The sequence below is a fragment of the Odontesthes bonariensis genome, chromosome 18 (genome assembly GCF_027942865.1).
Source record: "Odontesthes bonariensis isolate fOdoBon6 chromosome 18, fOdoBon6.hap1, whole genome shotgun sequence".
Lineage (NCBI taxonomy): Eukaryota > Metazoa > Chordata > Actinopteri > Atheriniformes > Atherinopsidae > Odontesthes > Odontesthes bonariensis.
The window spans coordinates 28,668,534-28,686,700 of NC_134523.1; the positions used below are offsets into that span (position 1 = coordinate 28,668,534).

At 42.9% G+C, this 18,167-nt stretch overlaps 1 protein-coding gene across 1 annotated transcript in view; it reads right to left on the reverse strand.

Moving 5' to 3' along the window:
* The window catches only part of ago3b (argonaute RISC catalytic component 3b), a 29,054-nt gene extending 13,057 nt beyond the window's left edge, over positions 1-15,997 (reverse strand). Inside the window, exons 1-11 of the mRNA XM_075449239.1 lie at positions 15,852-15,997; positions 15,416-15,664; positions 7,028-7,199; positions 6,786-6,906; positions 6,027-6,235; positions 4,561-4,700; positions 3,458-3,592; positions 3,289-3,376; positions 3,064-3,211; positions 799-918; positions 569-712 (exon numbers count right to left, since the gene is read on the reverse strand). Of these exons, the coding sequence (XP_075305354.1) occupies positions 569-712; positions 799-918; positions 3,064-3,211; positions 3,289-3,376; positions 3,458-3,592; positions 4,561-4,700; positions 6,027-6,235; positions 6,786-6,906; positions 7,028-7,199; positions 15,416-15,434 (1,296 nt within the window). The 5' untranslated portion in view covers positions 15,435-15,664; positions 15,852-15,997. The remainder of the gene's footprint in view (positions 1-568; positions 713-798; positions 919-3,063; positions 3,212-3,288; positions 3,377-3,457; positions 3,593-4,560; positions 4,701-6,026; positions 6,236-6,785; positions 6,907-7,027; positions 7,200-15,415; positions 15,665-15,851) is intronic.
* Positions 15,998-18,167: the final 2,170 nt, after the last annotated feature.

The following is an 18,167-nucleotide window of genomic DNA, read 5'->3' on the forward strand; positions in this document are numbered from 1 at the left end:
TGCAAACCTAAGCTGTGCTGCCATCTTCTTTTTAGAGAGGAGAGGTTTTCTCCTGCAGCCCTTCCACACAAGCCACACTTGTTCAGTCTGTTTCTAACTGTGCTGTCATGACCTTTAACCTTTAACATGCCGACTGAGGCCCGCAGAGTCTGAGATGTAGCTCTTGGGTTTCTGACCTTGGGGTGACCTTTCACCTTTAACATGCTAACTGAGGCCCGCTGTCTGAGATGTAGCTCTTTGGGTTTCTGACCTTGGGGTGACCTTTTGGGGGGGGGGGGGGGGGGGGTTATGCCTTTAATGGATAGACAGTTTGAGAGAGACAGGAAGCAGGGGGCAGAGAGATGGGGAAGACATGCAGCAAAGGGCCGTCCGGTGCGGGACTCGAACCGGGGCCAGCTGCGGCGAGGACTGTAGCCTCTGTACATGGGACGGCTGCTTAACCCACTACGCCACCGATAGCCCCCGGGGTGACCTTTAACATGCTAACTGAGGCCTGCAGAGTTTGAGATGTAGCTCTTGGGTACACACTCAGACATGCGTATGAAACGAGATTTAAAAGGAAAAGTACCATGAAGGGTTCAGAGCTCATCCTGCCACCGTACTGCAGCATGGGCGCCGGCAGGACGCGGCCCGTCACCTGAGCCATCTCATCGCGCACGCGGAACTGGAACTCCTGGACGAACGGATCAGCCTCGTAGTTCGCGCTCCTCACCTGAGAGGGAGAAAATGTTGTTCCGTTTAAAACCGAAGGGCAGGAGGCGCTCCGTGGCGAGATGCCGCTTCGCACAGGTCACTCACCAGCCGGCTGATCTCGTCCTGTCGGTCAGGAGCAGAGCGGGCGGTCGCCTTGATCATGGTCGACGTCTGGTTATCCGTCAGCTTCTTAATGCAGCGCTGACCGGCTACTATGTTGCACACCTGCAGGGGGAGAAACAAAGCAGAACTAGGGTTGGTCAAACGCTGAAGTAGACCCTTTTTGGTCCTATGTGTGGTCTGATGTGTAAGAGAAGTCTGAGGTTAAAGGTGACATATTGAGCTTTTTTATGCCCTTTTTTCTCTTATTGAGATGTCTGAGACAGAATTTTGAGGTTAAAAGTGACATTGAGCTTTTTTATGCCTTTTTTTCTCTTATTGAGATGTCTGAGACAGAATTTTGAGGTTAAAGGTGACATATTGAGCTTTTTTATGCCCTTTTTTCTCTTATTGAGATGTCAGACAGAATTTTGAGGTTAAAAGTGACATATTGAGCTTTTTTATGCCTTTTTTTCTCTTATTGAGATGTCTGAGACAGAATTTTGAGGTTAAAAGTGACATTGGACTTTTTTAATGCAGTGGCTCTCTGCCTCAGTCCCGTTTTCAGGGTGGAGACTTAGCAGGTGCTCCACCCCGTCATTTTGGTGAGGTGAACTGCTCAAAGTTGTGTCCAAAAGGTCAGTTGAAAAGTAATTACGGCTGCTCAATTGACTGAATGTTACTACGATCAAACGAACATGCAAACCAAGCGCTCCCTGCTGAGCACCTGCCTGCATGAGCCAATCACAGCCATCATAGAAGCTTCCTGTATAAAGATCTACAGGAACAGAGAGCAGAGCGTGGAGACAGGACCGACTACTTCTTCTTCATTAGGCGTTTGTGTGTTACTGTGAAAGCCTTAAATGTAATTTATTTATACAGCTCTTTACAAACAATCCTTACGATGTACCAAAGTGCTTTACAGCAGGTAATAAATAAAGAGAAGAAGAAGTAAATACAAATAAAAACAATTAAAAAAAAACAAAACAGAAAGCAATTAAATACAACAAAATCAAATAAGATAAAATAAGATAAAAGTGTCCTCATACTACTGGGTATTAAAAGCCATCCTAAATAAGTAGGTTTTTAGCCTAGATGTGAAGAGGCCCAGGTCAGAAATAAGACACAGCTGGGCGGGGGGCTTATTCCAGAGCCTGGGGGCAGCTTTGGGAAAAGGCTCGCTCACCCCAGGGTTTGTATTCTGACCTGGGCACTTCCAGCAGAAACTGATCTGTTGACCTCAGAGCTCTACCAGGACTGTTAAAAGCTCAGATAAATACGACGGGGCGAGGCCGTTAAGAGCTTTAAAAACAAACATTAAAAGTTTAAAATCAGTTCTATAAAGGACAGGAAGCCAATGGGAGTTAAGAACAGGAGTGATGAGCACACGTCTGTTGGTGTTGGTTAAAAGACGGGCAGCAGCGTTCTGCACCAGCTGAAGGCAACTGAGAGAAGACTGGGAGACACCGACATAAAGAGCATCGCAATAGTCTGACCTTGAACTTATTAGGGCAAGCACTGGAAAAAAATGCCCCTCCAAAAATAAGTAAGAAAAAAAAAAAATACAAGACGTTTTTGCTTGAAATAAGCAAAAAAAGAAATAGTGAAAATCGGCTTGTCAAGATTTGACATAAAATGGGATATTTAGGACTTTTGAGATGAAAGTGATCTTGAAATAAACTTAAAAACCACTTCAAATGTAAAAAAAAAAAAGGTTGTTTCATATGAAATATGACAATTTGTTTAAGACTTTTTCACCTATATCTGGCTGAAATAGTACTTGTTAGGTAGTTGTGTCTTATATTAAGTGTAATGAGTGTAATTGATTTTTTTTGCAGTGTGGACGGCTTTCTCAAGGTCATGACGACTTAAAAAACATTTTAACTTTGGCCAGGAGACGCAGCTGGAAAAAAAAAAAAGAAACTAGTCCTGACGACATTGTTCATTTGTTTGTCCGATCTCAGATCAAAGGTCAAAGGTCACTCCCAGATTTCTGACGGTTGAACTAAGCTTTCAAGACGAGGTGCCAAAGCAGCCGTCACCGTATCCCCAAACACAATGAATTCAAATTTAAGGTGGGAACAACACGAGGCTGGAGATTAACTGAGCAGGTGTAAGATGAGGGCTTAATTTCAGAAAGCAGTTTATGGATGAGGCCGAACAAAAAAAAAAAAAAAAAAAAAAAGGTGCATTTCAAGTCAAAACTTTAAAGGTTTAAAAGGGAAACTGGTTGCCAGTTTAAAAGGTGTTTGATGGAGTGGAAGCTCTCACCTCCAGCGGGAGGTAGGTGTGTTTCTGCTCCTGGCCCACCTGCAGGCAGGGCAGGTGGGGGTACTTCAGCTGCAGGCTGTACTTCTCTCTGAAGTACTGGGCCACTGTGCGCTCCACGGTCTGTCCATTCTCCAGCTGCAGAGGAAATCTGTGGATCAAACAATCTGCATTACCGTCCAACAGTTCCGACCATGCGTTGGCAGCGTGTGGCGTGCAAACACATACGTCTGCAGGCTGGCGGGGCGGCGCGTCACATTGCAGACTCTGTACTTCCGGCGCATGGTTCCACAGTGCGTCACCTCCACTTTAAGGCCTGTGTGCACATGCTGTGTCAGCGGCCGAAGCCCTGAGAAGGTTTACATCTCCACACCATTAAACAGTCCTCACGCCCTACCTTTGATCTCTTTGGTGAACTTGACCCTGTGGGAGTCGGTGAGCGGCCGCGGCTGCTCGTCGATGTTGTGAATGTCCAGCACCTCACACATGAACTGAATTATGGGCTGGGCTTTATAGAAGGCTGTGGCCGACACTGAAACGACACAGGAGCAGGTTTAGCAGCTAAAAGTAGCCCATCCTCAGGATGAAACATCCAAACAAACTGAGCAGCACTGCACATGTTACTCGTGATTCCCAGAGTATGGAAGTTTTTCTGTGCCATCAGAGTTTGAATATGAATTTCTAATATTTAATTTTTAGAACATCAAAATCAGACTTTGAATTTGAAAAACCAAGTGTTAGAAAAAAAAAAAAACAATTTCTAAAAACAAAAATCAGTGTTACGCTCCATTGGACAGATCAGCCATGTCCACCAACGCGGGTGATGGTGCTTCAGTGAGTGAGTTTACTTTATTTGCCATTTGTGTTCATAAAATTGAGTAATAGATATTACTTAATATCTATTGAGCTGATCGATTGCTTCTCCCTGTTTACCCGGATGTTGAGTCTGGTTCTTTTTCCACTGAATTTTTTTAATTTTTTTTTTTCTTTTTTTGTAAACACTGTTGGTTTTTCAAATTCAAAGTCTGATTTTGATGCTGTAAAATTTCAATATTACAAATTCGTATTCAAACTGATGGCACAGAAAAACTTCCATACCAGAGTGTCTAAAAGCAGAACGGGAGGCAGAGCCCTCAGTTTTTACTGTCTGGAACTGAATCCAGCAGCTCTGAGGCTCATTAATTATTTCATCTTCTTGCTCTTTTTATGATTTGATCCCAATCCACACTAAATATTTAACGCGTTCTTCCTTTGTCTCCACAATGATTTTCACTTTTAAACATACTTATATTCCATTTCTGCCAATATAATCTCTCTGGATTTTATGCATTACTCCTCACACAATATTAAACGATGGATTATAAATTGGAGACGCCGATCAATAGGTTGCATGTTGACTGGAGAGGTTGTGGAATGCACTTTATTTACTTCCTTCCAACGCTCATTTAAATGTGTCAAACGTTTCCTGAAAACGACCTCGGCGTCACAGTTCTTACTCACCGTCGATGTTGAGCATCATCTTCCACATGGCTGGCCGCACCGACTGATGGAATCCAAACCAAACCTCCCTTCCTCCTCCCAGTGGGTGGACATAGGGTTCCTCTGGGGAGGAAAAGAAGGACCGTCCCACTGGGGTGTACCTGGTTCGGAACGAGAGGACACATATGGATGGAGAGAGATGTCCAGTGAGGGTGCAGCAACACACAGGCCCTGATGTCTAAAAGGAGCATGCATCTTCCATCCAGCAGCAGCCTCAGAGGATATCAGAGCCAAGTGGATAAACTCTATCTGAGGCTAATGTTCCAGCAGAGTTAGCTAAGGACTGTGGATGTGCTGCAGCCACTTTTAATCCCACTGTTTTAACAACTTGGTCCAGTTCAATGCTGGCCTGAAGAAGCTGAGCCACAAAGAGGGATCAGCTCCAACTCTCAGAGCCTGAACTTCAGAGCAGGGAAATGGAAGCATCTAAGAAATAACTCCTCCTAGTTTATTTATTGAGTTATTTTCTCCTTTAGCAGCAGCTAACGCTAACAGCTTAGCTAATGAAGGTGGCGTACACCAGCTTCTAAGGAGTTATTGCTGTTCCTTTAGCAGCAGCTAACGCTAACAGCTTAGCTAATGAAGGTGACGTACACCAGCCTCTAAGGAGTTATTGCTGGTCCATTAGCAGAAGCTAACGCTAACAGCTTAGCTAATGAAGGTGACGTACACCAGCTTCTAAGGAGTTATTGCTGGTCCATTAGCAGCAGCTAACGCTAACAGCTTAGCCATTGAAGGTGACGTACACCAGCTTCTAAGGAGTTATTGCTGTTCCCTTCTGAAAGATGAACATCATTGTTCCCACATTATTTTGTTAGCTGAAGCTTTCTAGCTGAACGGTTCCGTTCTGTAACTCATCAACCTACAGCTGTGTGGATAAGGTGTGTTTCCAACACAACACCGGCCCTCTCCTCACTCTCGCTGTGCTAGCGTTACATTATCGGCATGTTTCTGGTCTCCTAATACAGTTGTTTAATGACATAAATGTGTATAAAGTGTTTAAACGCAGTAATTAACGGTACACATGCATTACTACGAGTTACGCTGCGTACATCTCCGGCTTGGTCCATCACTGTTGATGAGAAAGCATTGTTTACTAGCATCTGCTGCTAGCTTACAGCTAACCTATGTCCCTCTGGGATCAATAGAGGAACCATCTACATATACACATACATATATATATATATATATATCTACACACACACACCAACAGTTATTTTGACCAAAGCCCGTCTCTTTTCTCAATAAGACCTCAGAAAGTTCTGTCAAATTGTTAAAAAAAAAAAAAAAAAAAAAAAAAAAAGGGGCAGAATGTGTCAGCTTTAAGTTTCATCTTCACATGAAACTTAAAGCGTAAACTTAAAGGTGTAGATTGATATTTATAGTTAATCAACACATAATCTGCAGGTGTTTTTAAGGGGACCCACTTCATGGAGGGCAGGTGTCGCAGGACGACGTCCACGGCGTGAATGGGGTTGGTGCTGATGGGTTTGTCCAGGTCGATCGGCTCGGCGACACCGCGCCCCGTCAGGACTTCGTGCAGCATGTGCCAGCTGACCAATGACACGAAGCTAATGGTGACCTTAAAGGGGCGGTCCTTCCCCCCCTCACCTGGCAGAGTGACATCCAGATCAACCTGAAGAGGACAAACCGGTTTTTAAAGCTGCTGTTCAACCCAGCTCTTATGGCGCTTTTCCACTAGCTCGCCACGGCTCGGTTTGGTTGCGTTTTCATTACAAACGAGTATACTTGGTGCCTCCTCGACGTGGGCGTGGTTGTTGTAACATGGCTGCGCGTGTTGCTGCTCACCCTGTGGCTTTTTGTCGCACAGAAGGCAAGAGAAGACTCCTGGCCACCAGACAAAACAGTATTGAAAAGTACCGGAGAGTTTTGTTACGAGCTTCAAAAAGACGACGTTTGGAGGTAAGCTAACAATAGCTTTTATTATCCGTGTTATGACGCTTCCAGTGACGACACTCATCGCCCAATCAGTGGAAGGCAGTCGGCTGACGTCACGTTTTGGTAACGCTTCGGCCCGCTTGGAACCAGCGCTGAGGTGATATGGAAAATTGTCCCGGTTGCAGATATGGCGTGCTAGTGGAAACATGCAATAGCGCGCCGAGCCGAGCCGAAGCGAGCTAGTGGAAAAGCGCCATTAGCTCCCTGATAAGTTCCAGGCAACTTACCCCACTGGTGGCAACAGGAAGTGGGCTGGCCGTGTAGAGGCTTCTCTTCCCATCGTAAACCGGCAGCCGGTCACCGAAGATGGTCACCTTGAAATGCTGCACCATGGTGTCCACCACCTCCCTGGAAACACCCCCCAATCCCACCCCCAACAGTTAACAACCAATCACTGCTCCAGCTGGGGAAAAAAGGAGTTCACAGACAGAACTCAGACAGAACAGCCAGTTCCGCTCGCCTCCGGTACCTGTTGACCCGTCGGGGACATTTGTCAGGCTTGATGTCCACCTCGTACAGGTAGACGTCGATCTTTGGGATTTCCACCTGGAAGCAGTTGGCCAGAAGCTTGATGGGCTTTCCAATGGTGCCATAGCCTGGTCGTCGTGGTGAGGAAAACAGGGCTTGGGCTGCGTCGGCTCCTGCATCGGCACAAGTAGAGACAAAACATTTTTTCCTGTTTAATGTCATTTTTAACTAGAAATTTAAAAAAACTAGGCTAGAAATTACTTTGGTATCAACTTACTCCCATTTCAAGAAATGGAACAGACCCACACAAAGCTGTAGAACACACGAGTTTGGCCTCCTTTGAAAGGCTTTCAGGTCTGGGTGCTAGTCCAAGGTCATGGAAACTCCAGATACCCTTATAAGGAACGTTGGGGTAACTTTCCACTCAGCTCAACTATGATACAACTCAGTCCCGTTTGTTTCATCACCTCCAGATTATTGTGATTTGTCCACTTTAAGCTCCTGGTTTGGACTTTTACAGCTCTGCATGGTCATGCCGCCTTAGCAAACTCGCACTGCCGCCTTGCCAACGTTCCAAAAAAAATAAATAAATAAATAAAATAAATAAATAAATAAAAAGGCGGGGGGTGTGTACTTGGAATGGGACGGGGGCCGTTAGAGCAATAACAAAGCTGTTTAAGAGCTGTAACACTTTATTTACATTAACTATTTACATTAACAACCAGTAGGTGTCGCAATTCAATGTTATCAATGCTGTCTTTTAATGTCTGAGTCTGGCAAAGCATTATTACTTCGGTTTAAGTAATAGGCCGTGTTTTTTTTTGTTTTTTTTTAAACCGAAGTAATAATGCTTTGCCAGGCTCAGACATTAAAAGACAGCATTGATAACATTGAATTGCGACACCTACTGGTTGTTAATGTAAATAGTTAATAATGTAAATAAAAAAGTGTTACAGCTCTTAAACAGCTTCGTTATTGCTCTAACAGCCCCCCGTCCCATTCCAAATACCCCCCCGCCACCCGACGGAACGCTATCCGCGCAAAACCCCTGGTCCCGGCCGACGACTCACCATCTTGACTGAGCAATTTCCTGCGGGAAACACTACATTGTGATATTTATATAACAGCAAAGCGTGGAAACAGAGATGCTAACCAGGAACAGATTATCTGCAGAGCTACTGGAGCATCTGAAAACAAACGGTCCGATGGCTGTTCACGGTCCAACATCAACCAGAAACTCTGTTTTCTGCAGGTTTGAATAATTCAAAAACACAAAGTGGAACTTTATTTTATTCCTGTTTCTTCTCAGAGATGCTCTGAGTTTATCTGGATGAGGATCAGTAGTTTGGTCCTGATGAGAAGAAACACTCAAATCTGTGAATAATCCAGATAAATAGTTCCAACCCAGACCCCCTCAGTAATACTGAAGCAGAAACATATTGAAGAGCATTTTCTCTACTCAAGAAACCTCATGCGGTGCCTTTATAGGACTCATTATGACAGCGACTGCACAATATCCTCCAGTGTTGGTTTTGTTTAGCTTGATTTTACCGTCTTTTTGCTCAAAAAGACAGAAAGACTCCAGGAGCTGGCAACTTGTTTTATGTAAAGGCTCAGTATATCCCCGTTTTAACTGCGGCTGGTTCAGTCTACAGATGGATGAAGAGGAGCCGATAATTCCCCCCGTAGACTGATGAGAGCGGCCAGAAACAGCCATTAAATCCAGTGGACACTTTCAGTGTCAGAAATCTGAATTCAAACGTTAAAAATGAAACACTTTAAAGTTCGTTTTATAACTTCTCTGTATGAAACTGCAGAATTTGAATCAACTTTACCGCAGGGACGGTCACACAGCAGATGACTCGCACCATCACAGAAGCTGCTTTTTGGTATTTACCCCACTTGTTGAACTCAGGATTTCCCTTTAACGTGTCAACAGTTGGACCATTTCAAGCCACAAGAACCAACGGAGTCCAAAATGACACAGTCAGACACCAAAGTATCGGTGTTACTTTTTCACAGGTGGGTCAAAGTGAAAGGGAACAATTCGGTCAGATCACTGGTTCAATTCCTCTGCGTCTTCTTCTTCTGTACAATCGCCAGCGTACATTTCAGCACGAGGACTCAAACTCACTCAGCTTTTTGTGCTCCTACTGATCCAGTGCAGGTTGACTGGTGTCCTGTATAAGATGCAGACACCGAAGGGCCGACACAATCAAAAAGCACGATCATTTGTTCCCACACCAAGCCAGAATGCTTAAATCGTTCCCTGCACTCAACCTCTGAGGCGTAACGATGTGAAAGTGGTGCTCAAAGAATTATCAGCCATTTTTACTCTGATAATAGTTCAGAGAGTTCTTTGTGGTAACTTTACAGCTGTTTTTGGCTTAAAAAAAAAAGAAAAAAAAAGACAAACATCTTAAGTTTTACTGATGTTAAGCAAAGGTTTAACATTGATGCCAAGCACTTTTTCAAATACTTGCGGATTAGACATTTCATAAAACAAACTCAAAACTCCTTAAACATGCCCTCCCTGAAATCAATGGTCATATATTGTAAACTTGAAGCTAAACATAAAATTGCTCTCGTGGAGATCTATGTATAGGCCAAGTAAGCAAATGTGGGCTGAAGGACTCTCACACTGTATAGCCATGGAGAAATTGACATGCTTCATCAAGGGAAAATATAACATTTGTTAAGATCTGGGATTCGTTTATGGAGTTTTTGGAGGGGGGGGGTTTGTCGGAGATTGTATAACTTATTCTTTTTTTTTCTCTTCTGCTCGTTATTCTTTTTACTTTCTTCACTAATGTTAATTTCCAGATTTTGTATCTACTTACTGTTGTGCTTGATGATTATGTCTGTTAATGTGCCTTCTTTTGTTCTTGTTACTTTGTTTTTGTATTTGGTTGTTTGTTAATTAAAAAGAAAAAAAAAAATAAATCAATAAAGATATTTGTCAAAAAAAAACAAAAAACAAACAAACATCTGTGCACTTCCTGCCAAGTCACAGACAAAGTTTGCAGCTACTTGGTGAAAATGGTGGAGCTTTTTTTTTACTGAAAAATTAGGTGAAAATGCTCTGCAGGTGCCACAAAAAGACATGATAAACCAGGACTGCCACACAAAACGGCGACTTGTGCTGCCTCCAAGCAGCCAAAACGGATCCATTTCCGTCTTTAAAAGTCAGATACATTTCACCCTACTTCTCTCCATAGTTCAGAACGGCTCCAAAAAAAACCTGAAACACGATAAAAAACGCGTCGACCGTTACAAGCTGCGAGCTTCGATATGAAGACAAACCGGAGGAAGGAAGTGGTTACGATGGAGGAAAGTGCAGAAGACGTGTGCTGGAACTCAAGATGGACAATGTTGCTTCATGTTCAACTGACAAAAACTGAAAACCGTCATTCCCCCGGCAGCGCGAGGATGGCGGCGATGTGAAAGGTTACGGAGCGGCGTGACATTTCAGAATAAAGCCCTGAACTGGAAAGTGACTAAACGACCCCACAATTTCCAACCAAAGTGAGTCAGAGGATCGGTCTAAGTGCTGGATGCGTCACGGGGACAGAGGCGTCCTTTCTGCCAAAGCATCCCCAGAGGTCGCCTCCTCCCCTGAACCATTGCCATCGCAACGGCACCCGTGTTGTCGCAGCGTCACCATGGCAACTAAAGGCACGCTGAGAGCGTGAGGAAAACAGGTGCACAAGTTTGTCTTATTTATCTTCACCTGAGCTAAAATTAGATCCAGATCCAACGGGAGGGAAAAGGGAGAATGTGATGGGAGGCGAATCGGACGTCCAGATAACGGCTAATGAACCAGCGATGAGCCAAGAACACAAAGGTTCCTGCAGCCCGAGCAACGGCGGAAAGGTTAATCACCACTTATCAGGCTGCTTCAACACACAAATGCACCACACGAGCAGAAGCAGCCCACACAGGACCGACGTTCAGCCCACACGTTTCCAAAGAGCTGATGTCACACCACCGACATCACATAAAGCTGGTGGCAAAACACTAAAAACAAGCCCATTTACCCACCTCGCTGCTTTTAGTTCTCACAAAATGCAGACAAAAACACTTTAAACCCCCCCCCAAAAAACCCATCTTTAAGGCTATTTCTGTCACAAATTTAACAAGAATCGCCCCAAAATGAACCAATAATAATCTGCATGTACCGTTAGGAGAGAAATTTAACAGAAATATTCAGAAATTTAAGTGGCAGCACGATGCAAAGGTCCTGATACAAACAGGAAGCAGCTGCAGAGATTCACTGAAACATGTTCCAACATGAACATAAACCCAGAATCTGAGGCAGAACCAGAGTTAGTTCAGTTCTGAGCAGGTTTAAAGTGAATATCTGCTCTGAGCTCCTTTCTCCTCCAACACAGCCTGAACCCTCTCAGACGAGCTTTCTGTCCTTTCTTTAAGGAGTCTTCAGGAATAGTTCTCCAGGCTTCTTGAAGGACATCCCAAAGCTCTTCTTTGGATGTGGGCTGCCTTTTGTTCCGTTCTCTGCCAACATGATCCCACACTGCTTCAGTAATGTTGAGCTCCGGGCTCTGGGGAGGATTCATCCCTCCATCAGACCTGCTGCCACTGATTTTCAGCCCACTTCTTGTGTCCTTTGGCACAGCTCAGCCTTTTCTCCCCGTTTCCCTTCCTTAAGAACGGCTTCCTGACAGCCACCCTTCCATGGAGCCCATTTCTGATGAGGCTTGGGCCAACAGCAGATGGATCAGCTGAAGGTCCAGATTAGGGATGCAAATTATCGATTAATTCATTAATCATTAGTTGACTGATCTTATCGATCGACTTACGATTAATTGATAAGCGGCGTTTTTCACCTGAATTTCAGTGTTTCAATAGGGCCTTTAAAAATATCAGCTAGTTAAAACACTGAATTCAAAAAGTATATATTATATTATGATAATTATATTGTATTATATTATATTACATATTCCTCAAGTAATTATGCATTAGGAAAAGAAAGCAGACATGTTTGTTTATGGTATAACAAAATACATTCTTTAATAAAAAATGTTTTTAAAAAAATAAATAAATTAAGGACTGGCTCAGTTCGTGCATTTGAAACATTTAACATTTAAAACAAAATAAAACAATAAAAGAAATTAAATAGAGCCAAACAGAATATTACTGAGCCTATAGATTATGAAGAAACTGCATCTAGGCTATTTTAGCTGCCAGTTCTCGTCGTTGTAGTGGCACGTCACGGTAATGTAGCTTTCTGTTGTTAGAGCCGTCCAACAGTCTGTTGTCAGAGCTACAGCAGTAGCAGTAGCTAGCGTTGTTTTAAGCTCACTCTTCCTTTTTTCGTAGCGAGCCTCGAGGCAGGAGGTTATTGATGGCCTCGAAGGGATATTGTAGCCTGGCTCTAGGATCGCAATGAGATCCTGAAATCCTGCACCGTCAACTGTGTTGATTGGCATCAAATCTCTCTCGATCATGCTGCATATGCTCTCTGTAATGCCCTCCGCCCTTCTCTCATCACACGCTTGCCTTCCCAGTGTAGCTTTGATTGTAGGTTGACCAGGTGCACGGGTGCCATGCAGGACAGCTCCATGCACGGTGTTCAAATGATAACTGAGTGAGCTAGTTGAACTGTTGTATTTCAATACCGCATGACACAGCGAACATTTGACTTCTTTGCCTGCATTAATAATGTTGAAATGGTCCCACACAGCACTTCTTTTTGCCCGCTTCATTTTGTCTTCAACCCTGGTCCCTCGCGAGATGTGTTCACCTGTCGTTCTCACGCTCTGTTCAAGTTACTACAGACAGTAGCGCCCTCTAGCGATTAATCGTGATTAATACATTTTGTTCGAGCAACCTCTTGATCGACAATTAATCTAAAATCGATTAATCATTTGCATCCCTAGTCCAGATGCATCTCTCAGCTCCTGTGTCAGGTCTTTGCTGGATTTTTTCCTCTTTCTTAAGGACATCACTTTCAGATCCTGTTCATCTGCTGTAGATAGTTCTTTAGGCCTGACACTTCTTCTTTTGTCCTCCACTTGTCCAGTTTCCTCAAATGTTTTAAGGACACACTGCACACCATGCTGAGATATGCCAAGTTTTCAGCTAACAGCTCTTTGGGAATCACCTTGTTGCTGCAGAAATCCTGTTTTCTGTCTGTCAGACTGTGTTATCTTTGCTGTTTTTCACAGATGCAGCTAAAGAAATGGGAACAAATGATGCGTCTCTGGGACAGGCAGCTGGGAACAAAGTGCCTAAAGATTCTGTGTGGACACAACACTGGTTCATCCCTTGAGTTAGGAGCCTTTTTCCTGCCTGAATGATCCAAAGAAAAACTCTGAAAGACCTTCAGAAAGCTGGAGAACTGTTGCTCAGGACCACTTTAAAGATCAAAAGTGTTTCTGCTTGTTCGGTTACCTGTGATGAGACTTCATTTAACCTGCCGATACAGAAGCTTTTTACAGTCAGTATGATATAATTACTGGATTCTAGCTGCTTGAAAAGAGACAAAAATCAATTGAAATCAAGAGTAAAATCCCAGCTGGTGCTCACGTGTCACCTTCTCTACGACAACTTTTGGTTTATTTGTATAAAACCAACCCGGATCATTTAAAAAAAAAAAAAAAATTTAATTAAATCTCTGATATTCTGTGTGGACACATACTTTACGCCGCTTTGTAGGGACTAAAAGATCAAATAAATCTACGGTTGTTTGGTCTCCTTCTCTTCTCATTTCTAATATTCCTGTAAATCTAATGTTTTAACATCATGACTCAAATCAGAATTAAGAAGCTATTTTATAGGCCAGGGAGGGGGTGATGGACGTTTGTAAAGGATTCAGATTGGCTGATGATTTGAATGTCAAAATGTCAAAGTTAGTCTCTGGTGAAGCTAAAGTCTGTTTTTAACGGCAGAAAAACTCAATCTGTGAAGTAAATCTGCAGAGCCGAACATGTTTCAGTAGTTCTGGAAGCAGCTGCCCCACAAACGGACGCAGACATACCAAGTCTCCCAGAAGTTCCGGATTTTAGACTATGGGAGGGAGTGTTTTTTTTGTTTTTGTTTTTTTTCAATGCGAGTGAGAGCGTGCAGGCAATACAATAACTCATGCACCATGCGCGTTTCGACTGCGCAGGCACGAGAGAGAGAGGGGTGTGAGAGGTTGCTTGTGAAACCTGTGCGTATCTGTCCAAAGCGATGCTCTGTTCAACGAGCGTTCAAGGCGACTGCTTGTCAGCTGATTGGTTTAGTCAGCAAAATAAGCCAATAACGTTCGGTGTGGGAGGGCTTCGATTTACTCTCTGACAGTCACCTAAGTTACCACTCAAAACTGTGCATCCTGTGAAATGGCAGAGGGTGAATCCTCGAGTAAAAAACCAAAATATAAGACTCATTTTACAGCAGAACATACTAAAGTATATCCATGTCTAGTGAAGGTGAAGAATGATGACACCGTGGCGAGGTGCACTGTATGCAATAGTGACTTCAGTATTGCCCACAGCGGACTTAAAGCTGCCATCGGCAACTTTTTTTTAGTCATATTAGCTTGAACTGTCATGGGATTCTGGAAGTAGAATATTAAATAGGCTGTTTAGGAAAAATCCCGAATTCTATAGCTCCCTCTAAAGCCTGTAATCGTGCTTGCAAAAATCGAGCGCTCCCGGCTGTTTTTAACCAATCACGTTAGGCTGGAGGAATCGCTACCTGTCAATCACAGCTTGTGCACACGCTGCTGAGCGTGAGTCTGCCCCAGCTGTTATAAAATAAAGCAAAACGTATCAAAGACTTATTTGAAGTATCAATACACATTTAGTTACTAAATTGTGTAGGCCTATATCTAACTAGCCAGCTACAGTATCTAACTATTTATATCCAGCCTGTCTAAGCCTTTTTAAAAAAATCCCCAATTTAATCTGTTGATAAATAGGCTAAATAAATTAATTAAAGAAAATATGTGTGTGTGTGTGTGGGGGGGGGGTCTGCGGACGGGACACCCGGCAGCCTTCAGCTACACCTGGCCCGATCACCACCTGCCTCTGAGAACCGACAAAGAGTGGCGTCGCCGTCAAAAGAAACCCGTGAGACTGGTTTTTTTTTTTTTTTTAAGCGTGAAACACGGACATCCCGGGTATGCGATCCGGGTTCTTTACCTCTAAACACGGCTGTTAGTTTAACCCATTTTTATTCCCTGGCTTTTAACCCAGCATGAGACTCTGTTTCTGTTATTGTTTTAATATTGTTGTTGTTGTTTATTATTGTTTTTGCATTGTTCTTGTGTTTTATGCCTTGTATTTTGTGTTGTACAGCACTTTGTTTCAGCCACGGCTGCTGTGTTAAAAGGCTATATAAATAAAGTTGAGTTGAGTTAAGTTGAGTAGTTTGAGGCTCCCACCTGTTGTTCCGATTTCCATTCATGAGGTCTCTCTCCGGGTGACCCGGGCCCCGGCGGTGATTTGAAAACAGCGGATCCGCTGAGCGACGCTCCGCCGCCGGCTTCGGTTGGTGATGTGGAACCGAGCCGCTCCGGAGCCGCTCCGGGGTCTCCCACCCCCCCCCTGCGGCTGGAAGTCTTCTCCCCGAAACTGACAGCTCGGAGTTGAGCAAAACGTCCCCCGCCTCCGTTTTTAAGGCGATATTTCCGCTGTGAGTGGAATGAAACGAACATCTTTCACTTCGAAGACATTTGTCGTAGATTCGACACGAATATTTTGATATTTTCAAACAAATTATTGGGACAAACTGTGGTGACTCAGTGACGGCGAGGAAGCTAACCGTGTTATTAGCTTTAGCCCCCCGACAACTAATGCGAAACCGGCAGAAATACTTACCCGTTCAGTCACTGAATTCGGCGTCACTTTGGCTTGACGTGACAATCCGGTGTTCTTCTTTATCACACGGATCTGAGGGGCTCACAAGCCCGGCGTCCTGCTCAGTAAAACCGGTCTGAAATCAGCTCTTACGCCGCCCTCTGTCACATCGAGCGGGAAGCTAACGCTATCAAGCAAGCTCCATTTCCGGTCCGGCCTTTCAAATTAAAAGCACGCCCACAAAACGAATCATCGTGTTCAGTCAGTGTCCGTAGACACACGTGCATGTTTCCTTAGATTAATTACATGTTGGAGCTATTTATTCCTGTTTATTCTTGTCTTTCTTTACTTTGAATTTTGTTTAAATTTATTCTTGGGTTACTTTGTATTTTGGGGGTTATTTACGGAATTTATTTGAAGATTAATAATTGTTTGTTTTTTGTTTCTTTGTTTTAAGTTGGGCAGAACAACTGTGGGTCCATTCCCTATAAATATAGGCACTGGTATTAGACCAGGATGGATTGGGGTGGAGCTATGGTTTTTTACCAGATTAGGAGAAGCAGCAGAGAACAAAGGAATGTTGTACCTGTATCATTTGCTTGCCAACTGGAAAATAAACCTTCAAAACGCAATTTCCAGGTATTGGACATTGGACTGCTTTTCTTTGCCTGTGTACGAAACCCAACCCCAGTCCAGTAGTGGCAAGTTTCACAGGATGTTTGATTTGACAAACAATTGCCACTACATTATATTTATCTCATGTTTGACTTCTCAAGTCAGGTCTAAACCTCTCGGATTCAGGTATCACTATAGATATAATAAATCCAAATCAAATCAAATTTATCTATATAGCACATTTCATGTATAAAACAATTCAAAGTGCTTTACATAAAATAAAGCATTGCAGCAGGGAGTGGAAGAAGCATTAAAAATACATAAAAGCATATAAAGAGAAACAAATAAAATAATTTAAATGAATTTCAAAACAAGCAACAGTCCAGATAAGTTCAAAGATATCGTGCAGATTTCATGCATAGACACAAATGTCTCCATTTGGTGAAAGTTTAATCTCCACTGGCAGTTTGTTCCACTTGTTTGCAGCATAGCAGCTAAATGCTGCTTCTCCATGTTTAGTCTGGACTCTGGACTGGACCAGCTGACCTGAGTCCTTGGATCTAAGAGCTCTGCTGGGTTTATATTCTCTGAACATGTCACAGATTGTAAACCATCAGCAGGCTTTTAAAATCTGTTCTGTGACTGACTGGAAGCCAGAGTAAAGATTTTAAAGCTGCTGTGATGTGTTCAGATCTCTGAGTCCGGGTTAAAACTCTAGCAGCAGCGTTCTGGATGAGCTGCAGATGTTTAATGCTCTTTTTGGGAAGTCCAGTTAAAAGAGCGTTACAGTAATCGAGTCTACTGGAGATGAATGCATGGAGGAGTTTCTCCTGGTCTGAGAATAATTATAAGAATAAGCTTTATATACATCCAGTTCACAACATGAGATTTAAATAATCATTTTGACAGTAAATACCAGCAAATACAAGAATAAATCTTTAAAAAAAAAGACGTTATTAAAAGACAACACAGGTGGCTCGCCTTACTCTCATTATAAGATTATGCTCCACCACTTTCTTCCTCCATCCTCGCCCTGAAAACAGCGAACAAACAGCTGGTTTGCAAATAAAACTGTGTGGGCAGGGGTGTAAGGTGAAAGAAGGTCAAGTTATAGGATGGTGCTCGGCCACTCTGATTAAAAACAAGCAACATGATTTAAAAATGGAATATATTAATAGTTTTAGCTGCAGAATTTTACACAAACTTCAGGTTGTTCGGTGCTTTTTCTGCACTAATCTAAACGGGCAGAGATAAATTATCTTATTTTAGAAATAATCTCTAACAGGATTATCCATAGCAGCTTTGGCAATGGTACTAAAATATATTAAATATCCAAAAACAATGACAAAACAACCAAAATAGGACAGAGGATATGAAGAAGATATATATATTTAACAGAAGATATGAAGAACTTAAGGCGACTCAACTTAAAATATAAAATATTAATAAAATATTTAGCAAATAAAAATAAATAAATAAAATATTTAGCAAATTTTTTTTTTTTTTTTAATTAAGAACAAAAAAAATAGGGCGTTGATAAAATTAAAATGACAATGTGATTTGTAAAGTTACATTTAGGCTGCGGGAGTTTTACTGAGAAAATACTTGGTATTAATGTCGGAGTGTGAAGCTGAGGCTGTGGTTTCCGGTTTGTCCCTCTTAAATTCATCTGTTTGACACGGCTGTTAGTCCCTCCTTCCTCCTCCACAGAGGGAAACCCGT